This window comes from Lipophrys pholis (genome assembly GCF_963383615.2).
Source record: "Lipophrys pholis genome assembly, chromosome: 6".
NCBI classification, from domain to species: Eukaryota; Metazoa; Chordata; class Actinopteri; order Blenniiformes; family Blenniidae; genus Lipophrys; species Lipophrys pholis.
The window spans coordinates 29,869,987-29,891,370 of NC_137629.1; the positions used below are offsets into that span (position 1 = coordinate 29,869,987).

Here is a 21,384-nt window from a genome sequence, read left to right on the forward strand (position 1 = left end):
TGAGGAAGCAAGTGCAGGGAAGCTGGTGCAGCTTTTAAAATACTACCGAGTGCTTGGCTTTGGCTGCACCTGTCCATGTGACAGCTCCGCTCTCGGGCCTGCAGGTCACCGTTACCAGGCTGAGAGTGCGACCGTCCCGCTGGTCGGAACTAAAAATGGAAGTGCAGAGAATCTGATCTCTCTGGACTCGCCCAGTGTTTCCATTCCTCAACTGTATCAAATCAGATTTCTCACAGAAGGAACAGCAGTTGAGTCGATACACATTAAAACGTATTGTAATGATCATTTTCTTCCTAAATGTAATTTAGGAATCTAGTGGTTTGCAAATATTCTGTCTTGTGCATAATGAATATACACTTTATTGTCCTCTATTAACAAATACACAAAATGTAGACAAACACATATGAAAACCTGCCGAAGGTCACATATAATGTGCATTTCACATTATAACACTGACTCATGATATACATATATTGTCTGATAAATACTAATAAATACCACCATAAATACAACACACACACCCAATGAAAATACCACCATGATCAATGATACTGTTGCACAACCCATCTGGTCTGTTGGTACATTTGGGATTCAGAACAAAGTATGAATTATTAGTTTTCCATAGAAGCTCCTCCCCGGGAAAGATAATGAGGAAAACCACTTGGATGATTGTGGAACTATTTCTTTAATTAATATTTATTGATCTAACCACAATCGACTGGCAGCCATCACAGAGACACAGACCATCACACACACTCCCATTCACACCCACAAGTAATGTGGAGTCAGCAATTAACCATCCTGGTTTTTCTCACTGTGAGGCAAGAGTGTACTAACCACTACACCACTGCACAGCCACCGTATTTCCAAATAACACACAATAGTAGTTTAAACATAATGCAAAAAAAACTTCTCATAGGATATAAACTCAGACACAAACCTCTGGTGAGAGTTTTGTGAAATCTGTTTATATGTTTTCCAAACAGGCTCTCGTGTCTCTGAGCAATGTGCATCTTTTTTTAAGTTGCTTTTAAGGAAAAAATAAATAAATTCTGTTACTTTAAATCCATAAGTGCTTTTAGTGCCGTAAGTTGCACATGACTTACTATCGCATTGCAGACTGTTGTTGGTCAACAGTCGACAATGTGTTAGTCATTATTTTCAGAAGCCTCTGAGGTTACGACAGCTTTGACCTCCTGCTCTACTTGTTGAACCTGTAAACACAGACTGGTGCAACATTGCCAGTGATTTGAGCTTCTGAAAATAGCCCCGCCAGGCACTGCATATATCCACGCACGAGAAAAACACCAGAGGAAATCTTGTATGTCTGCCTCTCCTCTGATTTATGCGTCTCCATGGCAACAGATGCTACGTTTCTATTTCCTTCCCCAACAAAAAACTTCAAACATAGCCAGAAAGTCCTTATAAAAATAAGCTGCACACTTTGACGTAACCCTCCACAAACACTGATGTGGGCACAATAACTCGGGGTGTGGTTAATCCGTGTGGCCCAGCTCAGTGTTTCGCACAGTGGTGTCGCTATCAGGCTAGTTAGCATCGATATGAGCTGATGGCTAACGTGCTAACAATGCTAACTGGGTTACGCAAAGAAATCTGGGGAAAGTACGCGCTCTACCTAGTGCCGAGTGTAGTTTTTTTTTGTGATTTATTCGGAACTGGTTAGCGGACTCCTCAACAATAGAAAGGCCCAAAAAAACAAAACACCCACAAACATAATAATAATAATAATAATAATAATAATAATAATAATAATAATAATAATAATAATAATAATAATAATAATAATAATAAAAGGCTAGGTGTAAATGTCTGATAGAGTTACAGCTCTGCCAAATTCATGCATTGGTAGGATATTGTGGTCCTACAGTGCCTCCTGGTGGTCAGCTCCGTCATTGTTTTGTGGAGCAGCAGAAGTGACTGCCACTTTGATGAAAATGTTGATAGGATGCTATGAAATGTATTGTTGTCAAATGAGTTATGTATTTTATTTGAAAACATCATTGTTTGTTTTTGTATAAGTAGAATTGCACATGTTATATGTGTAACAATTATTAGTGTATTGTTTGTGGAACTACAGAAAGGCATTTTATTTTTCTTCCGTTTTCTTCCGTAGTTTTCACGATGTTTGATGATTGAGAGAAAAATAATCGACACAACACCCGTTTTGAAATTCTCTGGGTCTTCGGGGAATTACATCCAAGGGGGCGCTACACTGGGATAGTCACCTTTGCGCCTTGCCACTAAAACAGGCACAAGAATGAAAAAGAAAATCCCTCTAGAATTAATACAGTATTTTCTATTATATGCAGTACCATCACCTCATTGATTTCTATATTAAGATTGTTTTTTAATAATCTAATGTTTCCTACATTACAATAAATCAATTTAATTCACAGTAAAATAAAGGTGCGAATCTGCAAAAACCTATCGCCTTCATATAAAGTCTGATTAAGCTCCTAATGCGCCTTAAATTTTTATGTTTTCTCGGATTACTGATCTCTTAAACTCGTGATTTGTCCTACTGTGTTTATTTTGAAAGGTTTCCTGTTTCCTGTGTGGCTGTGTGTTTTTGTGCGGCTCGACGCAGCTGTTTCTTCATAAAAAAAAAAGAAAAAGGCTCACGCTGTCAGCGGAGGCACAATACGCGCACCCGGAGCCACCTCCAAAACCTCCCAGGCCGACCCCCCCCCCCCTGCTGTGTTTCTACCCCGGAACAGCTCAGATCAGCCCGGACCAGGACCGGGTTCGGGGTTCCTGTGGGTCTGACTGTGTGACAGGGTTGAACTTTTCCACTCCTGCAGCCCGACGGCGCAGCAGCGTCAGTGCGCAGATCTGTGCCAACTCCTCGGATGCACCCCCCCCACCCTCCCCCCGGATCACACGGGCCACGCACCGCGGGAGCTGACGGCAAGAATTAGACGAACCCCCGGGGGAGGGGGACGGTGGTCTGCAGCCAGCCGGCCGGCGACGCTGGACAAAATGAGGAGAAAGACGCGATGATCGGTTTGGTGGAAAGTTGGGAGAGACGGCGCGTCAAAAGAAGTGTTCAGCGAAAAAGCATCGATTTCGGAGCGCGGCTCGGATCAACCCTGCCCGCGTGGGGCGTATCGATCCGCGGACATGTGTGAGGTGGACATGGAGGGGCAGGACAGGGAGCTCTCGGACGTGGAGAGGAGCTCCGCGCTGGCCGAGAACGGGGTCCTGCTGGTGGTCAGGCACAGCCGGGTGCGCCCCCCGCTCAGCGTCGTGCTGGCCACCGTGCTGTACTGCGCCGAGTTCGTCACCGCCGCGGTGCTCTGCGGCATTTACCACAAGAACGAAGACAACATCTGGCTGGGCTTCAACATCGCCTTCATGCTGGTGCCCGCCGTGCTCATCCAGCTGACCCTGACGTTCATCCACAGGGATCTGGGTCGAGACCGGCCTCTGGTCCTCTTCCTGCACCTGCTTCTGCTCGGCCCTGTCATCAGGTGGGTTCAGGATCAAACACACAAACAAGTACTACCCACACACATGTACTGTCACAATCAGTCCCAGAAGTCTTTCTATCATAATTGACTGTAGTTTGTCTTGAAGCTTGAGTTTCCATTCACACTGTATTTGACAGAAATAGTAACTGACAGCACAAAAGCTTTGCTACAGTCCATTACTGCTATTGGATGTAAATGGGGCTTGAAAATTTATGATCTAACTCTGATGACAAGACATCAGTCTAAGTGGTCTTTAAGTCTGAATAGTATGATGTGGCAAAAGTGTTGTTTGCTGTGGTTGAAGGCTGCTATTCAGCAGAGTGATGCCATTTTCTGTCGGTCTGGTTTGTCTTCACCCGCTTACTGTTTACATTCCCATTACTGGCAATTATTCATCTCAAACTCCACAATGAAAACATTCTGTCAAAGCACCAGCGGTCACATACACTATGTTGTCACGATTCCTAATGATGATCTTATTTTTCCTCACGAGCACCTTGATCTTTGATTCTTGTCCGTGGTGTCCAGGCCTATTCGGCTCGATCACAATGACAAAGTCTTAAAAACCGTTATGATAGTTCTGGTTGAGCGAAAGTGTTCTTCCTATCAACATTAGTCAAGTGTGTTTGACAGTGATCTGTATCCAAACTTTGTATAACAGTCAATCAGATTCACAACTAACTGAATGTTAAGCAGAGAGCTATATAATTCCTTTATAACCACAATAAACAAAACGGTGAGCGTTTAGTATTTCTTATGTCCTCTTTTTCAGGACATCGTTTGCACAGTAATCGATATAGAAACAAAACAAAAAAAAACCCTGCTTCTTTCACAGCAACTGGACATGCAGCAGCCATTTCCCATTACCAGAGCAGGAGGGCTAATGGGAGCTAAATTGAGTGTCTCTGGAGAGTGCATTAAAGCCCTGCAGTGATCTCTGCTCGCAGACACCGGCGCTGCAGCAGCAGCAGCAGCTCAACAGCACAGAGACAAATTATTTATTTATTTCCACTTTCCTGGTGATGAACTTTTACAGTTGAACCGAGTCAGTATTTGTTGTATGATGACAGTCAACCAGGGATCACTGTCAGGGTTAGGGTTAGGTATGTTTTTACCTTAAAATACATTTATTTACATAACAATTTAAGTCTTTTTTTTAAAGCAAGTAATGCAAAACAGTTGAATGCAAACAACCTATATTGATAACTGTTCTTTAATCGGAACATGACTCGTGTTTTGGCGAATACACTGTACCCGTTACAAACCATACAAACGATGTTCAACCTTTCATAGTGCTCCAATGTTCTTGTAAAAGTTCACAGTAGGTCGTAAACCTTTGATCAAGGCGTCGCCTCCAACTTCTGCCCTTGTTTTTAATGAATCACATCACAAACTGAGCTGCAGTCCGAGTCCGTCCGCATGTTGCAGCATTAATAGCTCGGCTGACGGGCTGAATATAAACGAGATGTTTTGCAAAACGAATCGCAGTCCAGATGGAGAACGTGTTCAATGTGACAAGCAGCCTGACTGAACATAACAACCTCCCACGTCGCGCTCAAAGAGGGAAGCGCTTCAAACCGGTGACTTCTTCCAGTCACGTCGCCCGTGTTTTACTTCGAAACCAGAGTGTGAATGTGGTTAAAGCCCCTGAAGCCACTCAAGTCAAATGACTGGTGTCTGGACTCAGTGACACATCTCTCACGTGTGTGTGAAATGACATGAAGGTTTGTAGATGGAGAAGTGAGTGATTTCACCAGATAGGCTGTCTTTGGAAACTAAGTTCTGTAGGCTGTGAGGAGTTTACCTCAGGTTATGGGAGGAGTTTTGTTTGAGCACCTCGGTGTCAGTTGATCCAGCAGCTATACCAGTTTGACAGACCGTGACTCATTAAAGCAGCTGTAGGTGGAGACTTATTCAAATCCACACTGCCCACCCAGCTTTTCGCTCACTCTGAACTTTGATTTGTCAACACAGACCGGCCCGATACAGTGGATTCAAAGCTTTGTAAGAGATGATTCAAGGGTGTGTGCTTTCACGAGGAAAAGAATCACACCTTTGTGTTTTGCTGCAGGCTTTGCCGGGGAGACCGGAGCTGAAATGTATGCGAAGGGTCGGGTTCCAGTTAAACCCGTGAAAACATTTCAATATTGTTTGCAGATAAAGAAAAGAAAACATCTAACTATCCATCAAAAAACACTAGATAATATTCTATTGACTCTAGATCTATCTAGGCAGCTGTCTGTCATGTATGTAATACCATTCAGGGCAGATAATGATCATATCTCTTCAGTGCTGAGTAAACATTTTCGATTCAAGCTCCGTTATTGTGTCATGCTGAGCATCAAAGCAACTTGCTGCGATGGATACCATTTGATCCACAGAGGCTTTGCACATGAGGAGAGTATTTACCTACATACCGGGCCGCCCGGGCAGATTTACAGTTCCCACAATAATACCTGGCCCAAGGGCAGAGCGTCTGGTCTGAAAACATTCATCAACACGCGAGAGATAAGGCCGCATGGAGGAGTCGGTCGGACCACCTGCAGCTGAGGGAGCCGAGGACTTTGCAAAAAAAAAAAAAAAAAGGGAGACTGGTTTGCTTTAGGTTTTTCCATGTCAGTGATGTGGCCTCGAGCTTAAAATACCCCGATGAAGCATGCCACACATTTCTGCTGCAGGAAACTTGCATCAGTGGTGGTAGGTTTATTTTAAACGTTTATTTCTTTGAGAATGCCATGTATACGGCTCTTATAGCGCAAGCCAAGCTGGGCCTTGAGAATCAAAAGACTGGGCAACAAAACCTCGTAACTGGAGAGGCGTCGAAAGACGGCGCCTCAGATTCATTATTCCTTTAAGAGTGACACTGAAAAATGTCCTGTTGAGACTGAAAGCCTCCGGCAGTTTCTTTTGGGTGTTGGGGAGTAAAATGAGCAGCTCTGACGTGATGTCATCAGTAGTCACATGTCTGCGTCGAGCTGGAGCAGCTTCTACACGTTCTCTCTGCTTATCCAACTGTTCACTCAGTCATCTGGGTTTTCGTACAGTTTAGTCCTCCTCGGCAACACCTGTGTGTCTCGAGCGAACTCCAGTCGCATTGTGACCCACATTTCATGCTGCCTCCTTGCGAGTTTTCACACGACGTAAAATTCAGGTAAAAATTGTCTTTGATTTACGTGCTTGTTGCAGCCCAGCGAAATAGGAGGTTGATGCATGTCGTGCAAAGGGGGGGCGGTCTCCATGAACAAAATGGAAATGATCAGGAAATGAAAATAAAGCAGGAAAGAAAGTCAAAAATCACAATGACGTTGCTGTAGAGACATAGAGGATGCTTTAGTAATAACTTGAAATCAAGCTTTGCATTTTCACATCTCGGACACGTCGAACAAAAGACAAAACTATCTGAAGAAAGCCAGAAACCAAAAGCAGCTGCGTTACGAAGGTCTACGCCCGGCACACGTCTCGTCTCCACCCGGGAATGCTCCGCCCGGGCCAGTGATGTGAAACGGCGTCCAGCGTGTGCAGCAGTGCCGGCCTGCATCTCTAACACAGTCATCGTCAGTAACGCTGCAGCTTTAACGTCGCCGGCGCGCGCATGTAATGAGGCAGAGAGGCCAGGAAACGACGACCGGATGGTTAATCTGCTGCGGCTCATCCTGTTCTCCGCCGTCAATCCTTCATTTCCAGCTCGTTCTGCTCAGATGGGAGGTTTCCTGTGTGACCTGGGGATGGTGTAATTGCTGATCTCATGAATCTGTTATCAGGAATTTCAGCTCGAGATGTCTGGATAACGACGGTTGCATATTTTCATGGAGCGGTGCTTCTTATGTTCTGATCACACTAAAGGAGACATTTAGATACACGCTTGAAAATACATTCTTTTAAGTCATTTACCACTTCAGAATGTTTCTATTGGTGTACTTTATCCAGCTGTTTCCAGCTTGTATTGGTCTCCCTGTTTAGTCTGTTTGAAACGTGCATCAAGCCCCAGAGAAGAAGAAAAAATACTCGATAAGTTGATGATGTTGTGAGATTGTGTAAATAAAGCTGAAATAGAAGTAAAACATTCGTATAAACAGGCAGGATAAGGTAAATGGACAAACCTACAGGTAAAAAAAATTCAAAGGTGACGAATGACAAAGTGTCGCATAAAAGGCAGACTAAAGAGACGCCTTTCAAGTGAACGCTCTCGGCCTGTCTCTCTGCATGGTTTTTCCAGTGGTTTGTCACGTCGTGGCTGAAAGCAGCATCACAAGATGTTTCAGTTCTGCACTGAGGAACAATGAAAAGTGAGGAGCCGGAGGATCTGTGCATTTTTCCTTATCGGAGCTAAGAATATCTTTCATAAATGACTACAAATACTGCAGAGTCGGATATCAGCTAAAGAGTAAACACAGAGAATTTGAAGAATTTCCAGGGTGTCATCTGCAGAACGGACGTTGTCTCGACACGTCTCCTTAAATTGATGATCCTTTTCCCAGAGCAGGGACCAAAACTACATAATCACCCTGTTTGTTCAGACCAGTCCCGACATGCAGGCTTCTTGTTGTGTGTCTGTTTGTGTTGCCACAGCCTGTCGGGCCGATGGGGTAACATCAAGCCGCCACAAACAAGATAATGTTGCTAAAGAGCTGATGGGAGAATTTCCTGAATATCCGCGTTTCCCCGAGTCTCTCAACTTCCCTTTGAAGGCCGTTCTTCTTCTTTTGTGTGTTATTTGTCACACCATGTTGCTGTGTTCTTGCACGCAGGGAGCAGATTGCATGTTTAGACTGCAAATACAGAGCAGCCGCCGGGGTTTCCTTTGATAAATCCACGAGAAGCCGCCTTGGAAGTCGGAATATTGATTCCCGGAGCTAATGCATTCATCTGCCATGCTGGGGTTTCTTTTTTTTTTTTTTACCTCTCTAAGTGAAATTCAGTCTGCCTCTTAGTCATTTTACAGATTCCTAAGTGCACACTGGCTCCAGTTCAGTGTCATCATATATAGCGTCCTGAGCTCCCTGTGCTGCCAAGACTTCTTGGCAAAGGATAGCAGTAAATCAGGTCTTTGTGTCTTCTCTAAAAATTGGTGCAGATTTTTTGACCTTCATCTGCTTATGGCTATAAGCATGGGGAGCGGTCAGTGTGAAAATGGGAGGGAGTTTGTGATTAATGAGAAGATTCCCTGCCGTCAGCCTCCAACATGTGGTTCAAACACTGTTCAGGGAGCAGTGTGGAGGCTTGGCAGTGTGCTGCACTGTAAATAAAGACTACAGGTTTCCCCAACCGGCTCCAGCTGAAGCCTGAAAACACATTCCAGCACAGTGATGTGAGATTTAGTGCTGTGGTGGGACTAGAGAGCACTGGGTGGGGGGGTTACTGCTGAATACAGATGCCCTGCTCTTTGTGTTTGGGGTGATTGTAATTGAATTCTGGGGATATTTTGAGAAACGCAGGTTGAATGTTGTGCGTCCAGCAGGATGTTGTTTCAGCTTGAAGACATGCAGCAACACTTGTGACATTAATTTAGCCCCTCTGAGTTCGAGCCCAGTTTTCCATCTTCATGAATAGTATGGGTCTTTTCTTTTTCTTTCCCGAGGCCGAACACAGAGAGCATTTACCTTGCAAACACGAAGGGAACCACACCCTGAGTTTTCCAGCTAATCCACCCCAGCCTGAATGGAGCTGTGTTTTCTTTTCCTCTGACTGCCCTCTGCTGGAGCCCCGTCGCTCTGCCTCCGTTTGTCTCACTGTGACTCACCAACTGAAGCGCTTTAGCTCACGGGACATTTCTAAGATTAGTGTGTGATCACAGTCAAACTCCTATATGTCAAATTTAAAGTTCCTAAACTCAAAACTAACCACAGCAATCGTTTTGCTACCTGATGACCCCCAAACCCGCAATTAATTGCACCACTATCTTTCTTTAAAAGCTTGTATTATTTTACCTTATTCTTCTGTATTTAGTGAAAAATGCTGAGAGCCTAGTATAATTGGTCTTCTTGTGGACTTCTCAATCATAAATGTAATATCATGCTGCCCTCTATTGGTGTGAAAATAATACTGAAGGCATTGAGGTTGGAAAAGAATCAATGGACCACCTCGAGATTTCAGTAAAGACCCCTCGATCTCCAATTGCTCCTTCGGCGTGGATTAAAAGCAGATCAGAACATTTCGCTGCACCGCTGTGAACTCATGAAGAACTTTCTTCTGCTCATCCCGTTTCTCCAGGTGCTTCGAGGCCCTCGTGGTCTATTTCAAGGCTGGTAAAAAGGAGGAGCCTTACGTCACCATCTCCAGAAAGATCAGGCTGAAGAAAAGCCAGGAGACGCCCATGGAGTGGGAAATCGGCCAAGCGGAGCGCAACCTGGCCATGCACAGGAACGCCTTCAAACGCACGGCGGTGATCCAAGCGTTCCTGGGCTCCACGCCTCAGCTGACCCTGCAGCTGTACGCCACCATCCAGGAGAAATACATCCTCCCGCTCCGACGTAAGAATCACTCACAGAATCCATAAAAAGTCACTGCAGTTTTTTTTAGACAAGCTTAGATCCATTTATCGAAGTTGGCAGTTTTCCAGAGACAAAAAAAACCCCTCCTCTTGATCTATTTATTCGCCGCTAAAATTGTCACTTTAAATGAATGCAAATTCACTAAACTAGTCGGAAAGTTGTAAGAACTTTACATGAAGCAGGAAGCAGAGCTTTATGATTACAAAGTCAAACACCAGGAGAAGAACGAGAGCCACTGCCAACAACCGAACAATGACTGGAAGTGTGATTTGCTTGATTGAACCTCAGATAATCTCAATCTGATGTGCATCTCAAGACAAAAAAAATTAAAAACAGACCTTCTGTTGAGATGAGGTTATTCGGGCTTCAACATAAAGTTGTGTTTTCCTGTTCCTTGAACATCTTGTGTTTTAAAATCCTAGATTTGTTAGTGTTGTGCTGTTTCTGTAGTCTAACAGATGGTGTGTGTGTGTGTGCGTGCGTGTGTGCGTGTGTGTGTGTTTTTTCACAGTGGCCCTGATGATCATCACCCTGATCTCCATCACGTACGGCGCCCTGGTGTGCAGCGTCCTGGCCATCCAGATCCGATACGACGAATACATAGTGCGGCTGCGGCCCTCAGCCTACCTGTGCATGATCGTGTGGAGAGGTTTGGAGATCGCCACCCGCGTCACGGTCCTGGTCCTCTTCAGCACGGCTCTCACTCACTGGGTGATCCTGGTCGGCATGGCCAACCTGCTTTTCTTCTTCTTCATGCCCTGGGGCGAGTTTTGGGCGAGGAAAGGCTCGCTCACTGAGGACGTGGAGAAAAACTTCTCCAAGCTGGGCACCGCGGTGGTGCTCTGCATGTTCACGCTGCTCTACGCCTGCATCAACGTCTTCTGCTGGTCGGCGGTGCAGCTCGACCTCACCCACGGGGAGCTCATCGAGAAGAAGCAGCGCTGGGACCGCCTGGCGATGTACTACACCTGCCGCTTCCTGGAGAACTTTCTCCTCATCGCCCTCTGGTACTTCTTCAAGTCGGACTTCTACGAGTACGTGTGCGCGCCGCTGCTGGCCGTGCAGCTGCTGATCTGCTACAGCTTGGCCGTGCTCTTCATGCTGCTCTTCTACCAGTTCTGCCACCCGTTCAGAAGGCTCTTCAAGCACAATATCCACGATTGCCTGCACTGCGTGTGCTGTCGCGGGGGGCACAGCGCGGCCAACCACGGGAGGGCGAACCCATCTACGTACTCCACGGCGGCCACCATGGTGCTGGCGCCGGAGGAGCCGCTGCGGCTGCTCGACCCTCAAAACTCTCGACCCCCAGACCTCACCAGCCAGCTCGTAGAGCGAGAGACGGCTATTGTAGAGGACATCATGGAGGCGGCCTGAAGAGGGCCACGGTGGGCACATAGAGTTAGAAACGCCGCTGTTTCACGTAGAAAAGCAACCTGGGAATAGTGAGTGACGACGAGAAACGATGTGCCTTTTTCTCTCCGGACTGCACGGAACTTAAAGCGTCCGGCATTCAGGCTCACTCTCCGCGTCTTCATCGAGGGTGATTATGCAGACTCGGGGCACCATGGGGCCCCAGCAAACCAAAGAATGTAGCACGTCCAGGTATGCAGCAACGACGCACAAAGCCCTGCTGTTGAGAGAAGACAGGACGGAGCCAGGTGTGAGGGAAATGTGCCAGGTGTGCCTGAAGTGCTCAAAACACTGTCCAGGACCCCCACCCCCCACCCCACCCCTCGTGTATAAGTCCTTCGGGGTTTTCAAACCCTGAAAGCCCCTTTGCACACATTTGTTTCTGCACTAAACACACACACATACACAGCAAGGGGGCAAGGAAAAGTCAGAAGGAGATCCAGTTATCTTCCTCATACTCTGCTGCTGTGCCTTATGTTGTTCACTGTCTGCTCTGCCTGAGTTTTGGAGAGAAAAAAAGAGAAAAACAACAGATTTTTTTAGGTGGGGAGGAAAATATAACAAGTCAAAAGTTGATGTAAAAACAAAAAAAAAAAGGCTTTAGTGGGTATGATTTGTGTGTCCTAACATAAAGTTGATTAAAGCTCCATTTAATGCTGCATTAAAAGACTGACACTAAATGAGCTTCACCTTTAATGAAGTGCTTTCCAAAAATGTTTTGCCTTGTCTTTTGATATTGTGCCTTGACTACTATTGTACTTGAACCTTAAATAAAAGATTGTGAGAATACTGTCCTTTTGTCTTGTGCACAGTCCAAACACAGGCTGTTTGTGGAAGAAAAAAAAAAAAATCTTCATAATTGTAATTGAGTATCTGATACTCTGACGGCCTGACACCTGTCCAGGGTGTAACCTGCTTCACACACACGAAAATATGACTGCAATAAAGCTACACAAAACTTTATTCATCCAATGAAAGTTATCACATCACCAGCCAGCAGAGCCGCATTTCTTGGATGCGGTGTGGCCGATTCTTCCTCATTCCTGCGTGCAGCGCGTCCACTCCTTGGACTTTCCAGCCTGCAGGAATGCAGCCATTCAGCTCCGCGAGGGGAAACTTCCTCAACAGGGCAGTCGCTTGCAGGTTTTGTTTCCTCGTGGCTCATCATCACATCACACCTGCGAGGGGGCGGGGCCTGAGCGGCAGGTATAAGGATCCGGCGCAGGTGTGCAGGGGATACGAGTCAGCCGCCGGCGGGTGGAGAGAACACATCCAACATGGGGAACTGGATTATCAATAATGGATTCACGTCCTTTATGTTGGTGAGTTCTTAATCACAGTTGTCCATGGTATAGTTTTCCATGGACTTTTTTTCTGGGGCACACCTGATCTCCAAAAATGTAATTTTTGGCGAGTCTGCGTTTTTGTGACAGAATATTGATCCTGATTGTGTTTGCAGGTGGTCTGGATGAGCATCAACATCTTTCTCTTTGTCTGGTATTACTACGTCTACGACCTGGGGGATAAGTTTTTCTACACTCGTCATATTCTAGGAGTGAGTAGAGGGACTCTGCTGTGGTTGTGGGATCATTTCTTTTATTTGCTGGCAGCGGAGGCTCTCGTACTACTGGGGGGGGACAAGAGGCACTGCAAAAGAAAATAAACACTGCCTGATTTTAAAAGTATTAACATTTCAAAAGTTTTACGCTTAAACTGTAGTACTTGACATTTGCAATGGTATTATAGAAATGCAATGAATTAATTTTAGCTATAACCGAACAGCTGGAGCTTAATTATATAAATGCGTCAAGCGCCAAAATACCAAGCAAACAAACATTTCTTAATGTCAATTTTGGGGCTTCCACCAATAATTATCTGTCCACTAATAACTGGAGGATTACAGACCCACACCTATAACATGTTTGATTACAGTAGTGTGCTACTCTGGGGGCTGGGGGGAATAAATGAATACAAATCTTCTTTGAGCTTGAAGCAGTCACTCAAATCAAGAGAAACAACCCCTCGTGTATTTAGTGGCTCCACTGAGAAGAATGGACATGTTTTGCTTTTATAAAGGTAACTAAAAGAGGATTTTCTTCCCCCTACAAAGGAAACTGCTTTCCAGATCTCTCTAATTTATTTAAACCATGTTATCATACAAATCAACTTTATTTGTATAGCACTTTTGTATACAATTAATGTAATGCAAAGTGCCTAACATGATTTAAAAACAGTGCAAAGATGCAATAGATAAAGTGAACGCGCACACATGCCTAGTGGTATGGAGACATGGCAGGGCACTGAGGACTTAAGTTGAACCACTTCCTTGTTGAACCAAGCACATTGAAGGCAATGACTTTTGAATTTCCTCTGAATGTATGTTCTCTCCTGTGTTGCAGTCGGCCCTGGCCTGGGCCCGAGCTCCAGCTGCTGTCCTCAACTTCAACTGCCTGCTGATTCTGCTGCCAGTGTGCAGGAACCTGTTGTCTCTGATCCGCGGCAACTTCGTGGTACGTTTTTTCAACTTTACTCACATTTCCATTTAACAGCAGGGCGAGGCTCGCTCTAATCAGTGTCACTTTCAGGCATTCCACAAGTTTGACTGCCAATTGGGAACCATTTTATTATTTATGTTGTCACCAACCTTCTGTACACATCATTATTCAGTATTGTTGTGCTTTTATATGCACCAAATGAGCATAATCTCTAATGCTAAAATAATTCTCTGTGATGCTGCGAGCGTCTGAACTGCACAGCTATTTTTTTTTCCACCTCGCCACTCCCATCGCTCGGGTCTATTGCATCACACAGGTTTGGTTGGTATGTTTCTGACTTGTTTGACTCTTGTCCTCCTCCTCTTCTTCTGTTTCCAGTGTTGCAGCAGAACAATGAGGAAACAAGTGGACAAAAATCTGAGCTTTCACAAGCTGGTGGCGTACATGATCGGCCTGATGACAGGTGAACTGATGCGTCCATTTACGACTAAACTCTTTACAGTATTTTTGCAAAAAAAAAAAAACATGTAATCATTTTCATTTCAGTTACAACAGTGACATTAATACCTTTTTTCTTTTATCTAATAGAATATATGGAAAATGAATTAGAAAGCATTAAACTATTTGAAATTATTAGCTTGGAAATTTCAAAATAATACCCTACAAGGTACTGGAATTTAGTTTTTTTTTGGTAATTCAAGCTTGTATTTTGCCATTTCTGTGGCTGAATGTTTCCGTAGGAGAGCAAAATGAGGTCAAAACATCAACTTGAGCAAATATTCTGAGGCGTGTTCACTGTACGTCACCCTGTGCAAACATGTTGGATCAGGAGCTCATCAGCATCAGGGGAGTCCAGCGGTTACCAGAGATTTACTGACGCGGGACACGGAGACATTCAGTCCAGGCTGATGCTGAGGCAATGTGCTAAAACTAGAAAACAATTCAATCCATCTCTATCGATTTTATATTGCGGTTGTAAAAAGTCATACGTGACCGTGCAAGCAACGTCTTTTTTTTTTTTTTTTTTTTTGTTGGTGATTCCTCAAATGTTGATGAACTTCTTGCTTTGTAAACTGATTTGCAGCTGCAGTGATGCGTTTCTCTCTCCTATATATATATATATATATATATATATATATGTGTGTGCGTTCACAGCGGTTCACATGATCGCCCACTTGCTGAACGTGGAGTGGTACAACAACAGCAGACAAGGCGTTTACGACCAACTCAGCACGGCCCTGTCCAACCTGTCGGACACGGACAACACCACCTACCTGAACCCAATCCGTATAACCAACCTCGTAAGTCAATTAAGTGGCAAATTCACAAGGGAAAGGGGCTCGATGGGAGTAAAGAAAATCACCTCAAGTGGAGGAGATCGTTTTGTTTCACCTAAAAAGCGAACCTGCAAACGGCTGTATTATAGCAATGGCGCAAACTTGCATGTGTTTGACACGGGCGGCCATGTAGTGTTTTCATAGAGGTTGGAACTTAAAGTTGCCAGAATCTTCCTCTTCCAAATTCTTATTTACAATAGAAATTCCTGACGAATGACAAACCTTGCCTGAAAGGAATCTCTTGCATGATGGGACTTTTTTTTTTTAAAAATTTAAATCAATACTGATAAACATGAAGTTAAACTGCACAACAAAGTCTGGATATTTTCACCTTTCCTGCACAAGGGTTTGGTTATTTAGTGGCTTCTTATAGTTTACCTTTTCTTATGTAAATGCACAAATATGGCAGTAAGTGATTTGCTGCTTGAATGTCTTTGATTTGTCTAGTATGACCGTATTACTCCGAAGGAACTCTCCCTCACATTTTATGTCGGCATCAGGTTTCATCATTGAACAGCAGGAATGTCTAAACCAAGCAGGACCTTCGCAGACTTCAAACATTAAACTATGAAACATGATTATTTATGGTTTTTGCATACTCTGTCACAAACCAGATTTTTGTTCTTGCAAACGGTATTTTGTACGCACTTAGTTTATTATTTGCCTACTGGACACGTAAAACTTTAAATTGCTGGTGGAGAAAATTTCAGAAAGTGTTATTTTTTTCCTGTTCAGACTTTGTTAAAGATAACTGGTGTTGTATCTTAGCCTGGAGTGAAGCGGTGGGGAATGCTGCTGTTCAGATGCAGCTTGTCTTAACTAACTTTACATAGTCAAGCTCAGCAGAAACCTGATGAGACCCTCATTATTGAAAACATGAAAGACCAGAGTTGGAAATCGGTGCAACATCTAGAAAGCAGAGCATGACGGAGATGGCCAAATCTTCGGTTTGATAATCTCATTGTTGTTCTGTCTCAGCACCCGCAGCAGATCCCCACATACTTCGTCTTCACCACCATCGCCGGCCTGACGGGCGTCATCATCACTCTGGCCCTCATCCTCATCATCACCTCCTCCATGGAGGTCATCAGACGCAGCTACTTTGAAGTTTTCTGGTACACCCATCACCTCTTCATCATCTTCTTCGCTGGCCTCGTCTTTCACGGAGCCGGGTACGGGAATCGCATTTATTTGATCTTCCTTAATTCAGGCTTGTTTATACGAACTGGTTTCGCTCACCCGCGTCTCTAAATCGGCAGACGCATCGTGAGGAGTCAAACCATAACAGACCCACCGCACAATTACACCTTCTGTAAGGACCGCACGGACGACTGGGGGCGGATTCCAGAGTGTCCCGTCCCCCAGTTTGCTGGAGGTTTCCCAATGGTTCGTCCTCTTGGCTGCCCTGAATCGGCAAAGCTTAACTTTACCCGCCGAAGCTCGGTAACCACAGACTCTCTTGTTTTTTTCCAGACCTGGGTGTGGGTCATCGGTCCCATGATTCTGTACCTCTGCGAGCGTCTGCTGCGTTTCATTCGTTACATGCAACATGTCACGTACAGGAAGGTACGTGTGACGACGATCCGCTGCGTCTTCAGTCCTTCTATTGACGCTCTCACCCACTTTAAATTTCTTTTTTTTTTTTTTTTTTGCTTTCAGATCGTGATGCGGCCATCCAAAGTGTTGGAACTGCAGCTGGTGAAGTCCGGTTTCAAAATGGAGGTGGGCCAGTACGTCTTCCTGAACTGCCCTTGCATCTCGCAGCTGGAGTGGCACCCCTTCACCATGACCTCCGCCCCCGAGGAGGACTTCTTCAGCGTCCACATCCGCTCGGCCGGCGACTGGACCGACAAGCTCATCGACATCATGCAGAAGCTCCCTGAGGGATCACAGGGGCCCAAGTGAGTGCATTCACTTTACTGGATGTTTGGTTGAGTCATCAAATTTTCATGAACACAAAACGATAACCTGAATGGCGTCCATTTTTAAAATGCTGTTCTGCCATCGCTGTGTCAAAGTCAACAAAAACGCTGGCGTGCTGTATGCGATCAAGTAAAACTCCAGCAAGATATATTTTTCATTAAACATAGTTGAAACTGATGTAAAGAAATATGAAAATAACTTTTATATCTCGTCATGGATTAGAGTCCAGGTCGGGTGGAGTTTGCATTTGTGTACTCCAGTTTCCTCCCACAGTCCAAAAAACAAGCATTTGAGGGTAAATTCTCACGTAAAACGTTAGAAGTCGGTAAAAAAAAAAAAATAAGTAAACAAATTTGAAATGCTAAATTGGACATGGATAAAACTGTGAATATGGTTAAACTAATAAGCAGCAGCAGCTAAATATACACAAAAATGGGCCTTACTGTCATTGTTTCACTAACAGTGTAGTTTATTTACACGGTCATTGGAATGAAATTCAGGCCACGAATGAAGTAGTGTGGCACGTGTCGGCAGCACGGCTTGCATGTTTGTCCATGTAGACATAAAAAAAAATTAAAATAAAATGCAGTTTGACCTTTAAATAATTTGTTTGACAGCTGACTGAATCATCAGTGTGTGTCCAAGTGTAGATCAGATTATCGACATGGGGCGCGTGATTGCAGGTTTATTTTAAAACCAGCTGAAGTGATGCTGACGTGATATTTCTAAAGAGATGGCGACGATGGTAACTGCTATAGTTGACACATGATTCAGTTAAAGAATCCGAGATTGTTTCTACTCTATTTTTATTGCATCTGAAAAAAATTCAATGATTTAATTTTTGCTAAATTTGTTGCGTGGTGCACATTTTAACTTTTTGAGGAGTAGAGGGCTGCATAGTGGTGTAATGGTCTACCTCTCTCCTAATGTGCCCACTGGGGTCTTTGGTTTTCTCACACGGTTGAAAAACATAGTTGAGGCTAATTGGCAACTCTAAATTGTTTTGGATATGAGTTGTTGTTTGACCTGTTCAGGGTGTGAGCGCCTCGGATTGGAGAAGAGGGAGGCTACTGATAATGGGAGTTTGTTGAATTATAGTAATTTAACTTCATATGCATTTTGTTTAATTTGGCCTACTTCATTTTCCTTTAAAGCAAAAAAAAAAAAAAACTTTGTGGATTCACTTGTAATAAAAACAAAAATGGGCCAAAGACATTACCCTGTGGTACACCACAAATGATCAGATTTCGGGGGTCAGCGTGCTGTAATGGTTGGCACTACAGCATGAAGCTTCTCTGTGATTTTAATGCGAGTTATGGGCTTTGAGCCTGATGAAGTGATAAAGTGTTTTGCACATTAATCCATTCAGACTCTTTCTTATTGCCTCTCGTTTGGCCATTTCACATGGTTCAGTCAATGACTTGTGCTCTTAATGATTCAATCAGTGGGACCATCTAAGACACTGATCTTGTTTTTGTTTTTTTTGGAGAAGCATTTGTCTCTCGTAGTTTATGCGTAGTATGGCCTGTTTGTTTACAGGATGGGTGTGGACGGGCCTTTCGGCACAGCCAGCGAGGACGTGTTCGACTACGAGGTGGCCATGCTGGTCGGTGCCGGTATCGGCATCACGCCATTCGCCTCCATCCTCAAGTCCATCTGGTACAAGTTCAAAAACTCCAACCCGAAACTGCGCACCAGAAAGGTGACAGCCGAGAGCTCGTCTGTCTGTTGCTTTGACATTTTAAACCCCAAGGTCTCGATCACGGTGTTTGACACATGCTGCCTTCTGATGAGACGAGCGTGGCTAAACCCTCATTTTGTGAAAGTTGCATTGTTGACATACTTTCATCCGTCTGCTGGCTCAGATCTACTTCTACTGGCTGTGCCGGGAAACCCACGCCTTCGAGTGGTTTGCAGACCTCCTTCAGGGGCTGGAGCGAGAGATGGAGGAGCGGGGGTTGGGGGATTTCCTCACCTACAAACTCTTCCTGACCGGCTGGGATCAAAGTCATGTGAGTGTTGCCGCTCCGACCAAAGTCTGGTTGGGTGTGGAGGGGGATTCCTCTGAAGCTCACCTGTGTTGTCTTCTGTATGTCGCCACAGGCCACACACGTTATGGTTCACTTCGACGAGGACAAGGACGTGATCACTGGGCTCAAACAGAAAACTCACTACGGCCGGCCCATCTGGGACAAGGAGTTCGAGCAAGTCCGCAAAGAGAACCCCACGTAAGAGGCCATTTTCTAAAAAAAACAACAAAAAAAAGCCTTTCAGTCCTGTGAAATACACGCTTCACTTATACAGCCCATTGTCACCACTACCACAGTCACAAAGCACTTTCCACAACTTGCAAAAGATTGAGGGACTTAAAGTATTCATGTTTAGAATTAAAATTAATTTCCTTCTTGCAGTGTTTCGTTACCTTGTGAGCAGACAAGACTGTCTTTTTAAAAGTACAACAGGCTGTATGGATTCCAGCAAGCACGTGACAAATTACATGCAGAGAATGTTTTAAACGCTTAAAAGGTGTGCCAACAGGCCTGTACATTAAATACAAACGGTGCTGAAAGTCTTCAGTCTTATTCTGTTAAGATTTAAGGCACACCATTTTCTTTTTGTTCAAGTTACTAGATTTTGCATGCAGAACATGAATGGCTTACTAAACGAGTATCGAGGACGATCTTATTTTTGTAGTTTAATGAAAAATGACACGTTCCGATTAAAACAAGGTGTCCAGTGTGTACAGCGGGTTTGTTTTTTAGAGCTATGTATTTTGAGTTGCATGAAAAGCGTGACCTTAAAAGTTCAGAATCATTATTATACAGTGAAGTGAGGAAAAACAAAATGAAAATGTGTTTTATCGTTACAAATGCATTCATTTGATTGGTAGTTTGGACACTTTATTAGAAAAATGCACCAACCGACGTGTGTGTTTGAAGGTCTGAATCATATTGAATGGATCTTGGTGTGGCTATGCCTCGGTTGTCAGAACGGCCATCTCGGTAATCCCAGGGATTGAAATGGCTGAACAAGTATGCATGGCAGCTGTTATTGGTGCGACTGTGACCCCAACAATAATATAAAGAATTCACATTATGCATCAAGTCTTTCAATCTTCCTTTCCATTTGACTAAATCTAAAGAATCTGCATGAATCTGGTCATGGGCTGAAGGATAGAAATCTAGTGAAGCACATAAATCTCCAGGCCGCCTTCAGTTCTGCTCAGTTTTACGTGAAGTTAGATCTTCTTAATCGAACTCCATGTTCTGTATGTCGTTTTCAGGTCTGTGGTTGGAACCTTCCTGTGCGGCCCTCAAGCTCTGGCCACAGTCCTGGCGAAGAAATGTGCCAAGTACTCGGACGTGGATCCTCGCAAGACCAAGTTTTACTTCAACAAGGAGAACTTCTGAGCAGGAAGGAGTCGAACCGATATGAAGGCACCGTTTTACGATTTTTGAAGGATGTCTTTCGCAATCCGTCGGTTAATTAATGATGAGGCGACTGTTGCGTTTCTATTGGGGCTCGCTGCGCCTTCCCTGAAAGAGGCGTGGCATGTTGCTTTTATCGGCACTGCTCAGGGATTTACCAACATGAACCCGTGAATCATAACTGCGTGGGCCTTTGACCCTTTTTTTTTTTTTTTTTTTACTGTTACTGCTATTCTGCTCTTCTCAGTGTAAAAACAAGGGTTTCTGTATGCGGTGTTTGCACACTTTTTTTTAAATGAAGTACAACTGCACTTAAATGCACTTCCTTCTGGAAGAGATTACATTTTATACAATTAAGTTACTATTAAAATATTAAATGTCACTTTGTCTTAATGTCTTTATTAAACTAGTTGAAAAAATACCTGCAAGATCAAATTGCGTGAATTTTTCTGTGAAAAATGACATGATTCCACGTTCGATAATCTAAATCGTTTTTCTGAATAATTTCCTTCAGACGTGTGTAAATGTACAAAGTTTGTTTTACGACTGCGATACTTCAGAGTTGGAAAATGCTGATGTCTAACTGGCCTTACAGGATGAGGAAACTGGTTTCTTGGAAAAAGACAATGGGTGATTATAGCCTGCCACACTCGAGTATTTCCTTATTGCAGTGATGGAATGAAAAAAGGAAGACGTGCAGTCACGTAGGCTGTGATGAATGATTTCTTAACTAAACCTGTTTTACTTGTGTCCAATCCTGAACTGTTAAATAAACAAATGATGAATGAAGACCTTCAGTTTTTTTTTTT

The 21,384-nt window shown here is 44.1% G+C and overlaps 2 protein-coding genes across 2 annotated transcripts; both read left to right on the forward strand.

Moving 5' to 3' along the window:
• Positions 1-2,567: 2,567 nt before the first annotated feature.
• Positions 2,568-12,185, forward strand: xkrx (XK related X-linked). The gene is made up of 3 exons (XM_080465069.1): positions 2,568-3,491; positions 9,702-9,961; positions 10,494-12,185. Exons 1-3 carry the CDS (start codon positions 3,142-3,144, stop codon positions 11,354-11,356), a joined length of 1,473 nt encoding a protein of 490 aa, XP_080321195.1. The 5' UTR covers positions 2,568-3,141; the 3' UTR covers positions 11,357-12,185.
• Positions 12,186-12,632: 447 nt separating this feature from the next.
• Positions 12,633-21,364, forward strand: nox1 (NADPH oxidase 1). The gene is made up of 13 exons (XM_080465817.1): positions 12,633-12,714; positions 12,852-12,947; positions 13,792-13,902; positions 14,266-14,350; positions 15,043-15,188; positions 16,203-16,396; positions 16,484-16,610; positions 16,698-16,790; positions 16,884-17,125; positions 18,687-18,849; positions 19,013-19,159; positions 19,251-19,375; positions 20,431-21,364. The coding sequence occupies exons 1-13, from the start codon at positions 12,670-12,672 to the stop codon at positions 20,555-20,557; spliced, it is 1,701 nt and encodes a 566-aa protein (XP_080321943.1). The 5' UTR covers positions 12,633-12,669; the 3' UTR covers positions 20,558-21,364.
• Positions 21,365-21,384: the final 20 nt, after the last annotated feature.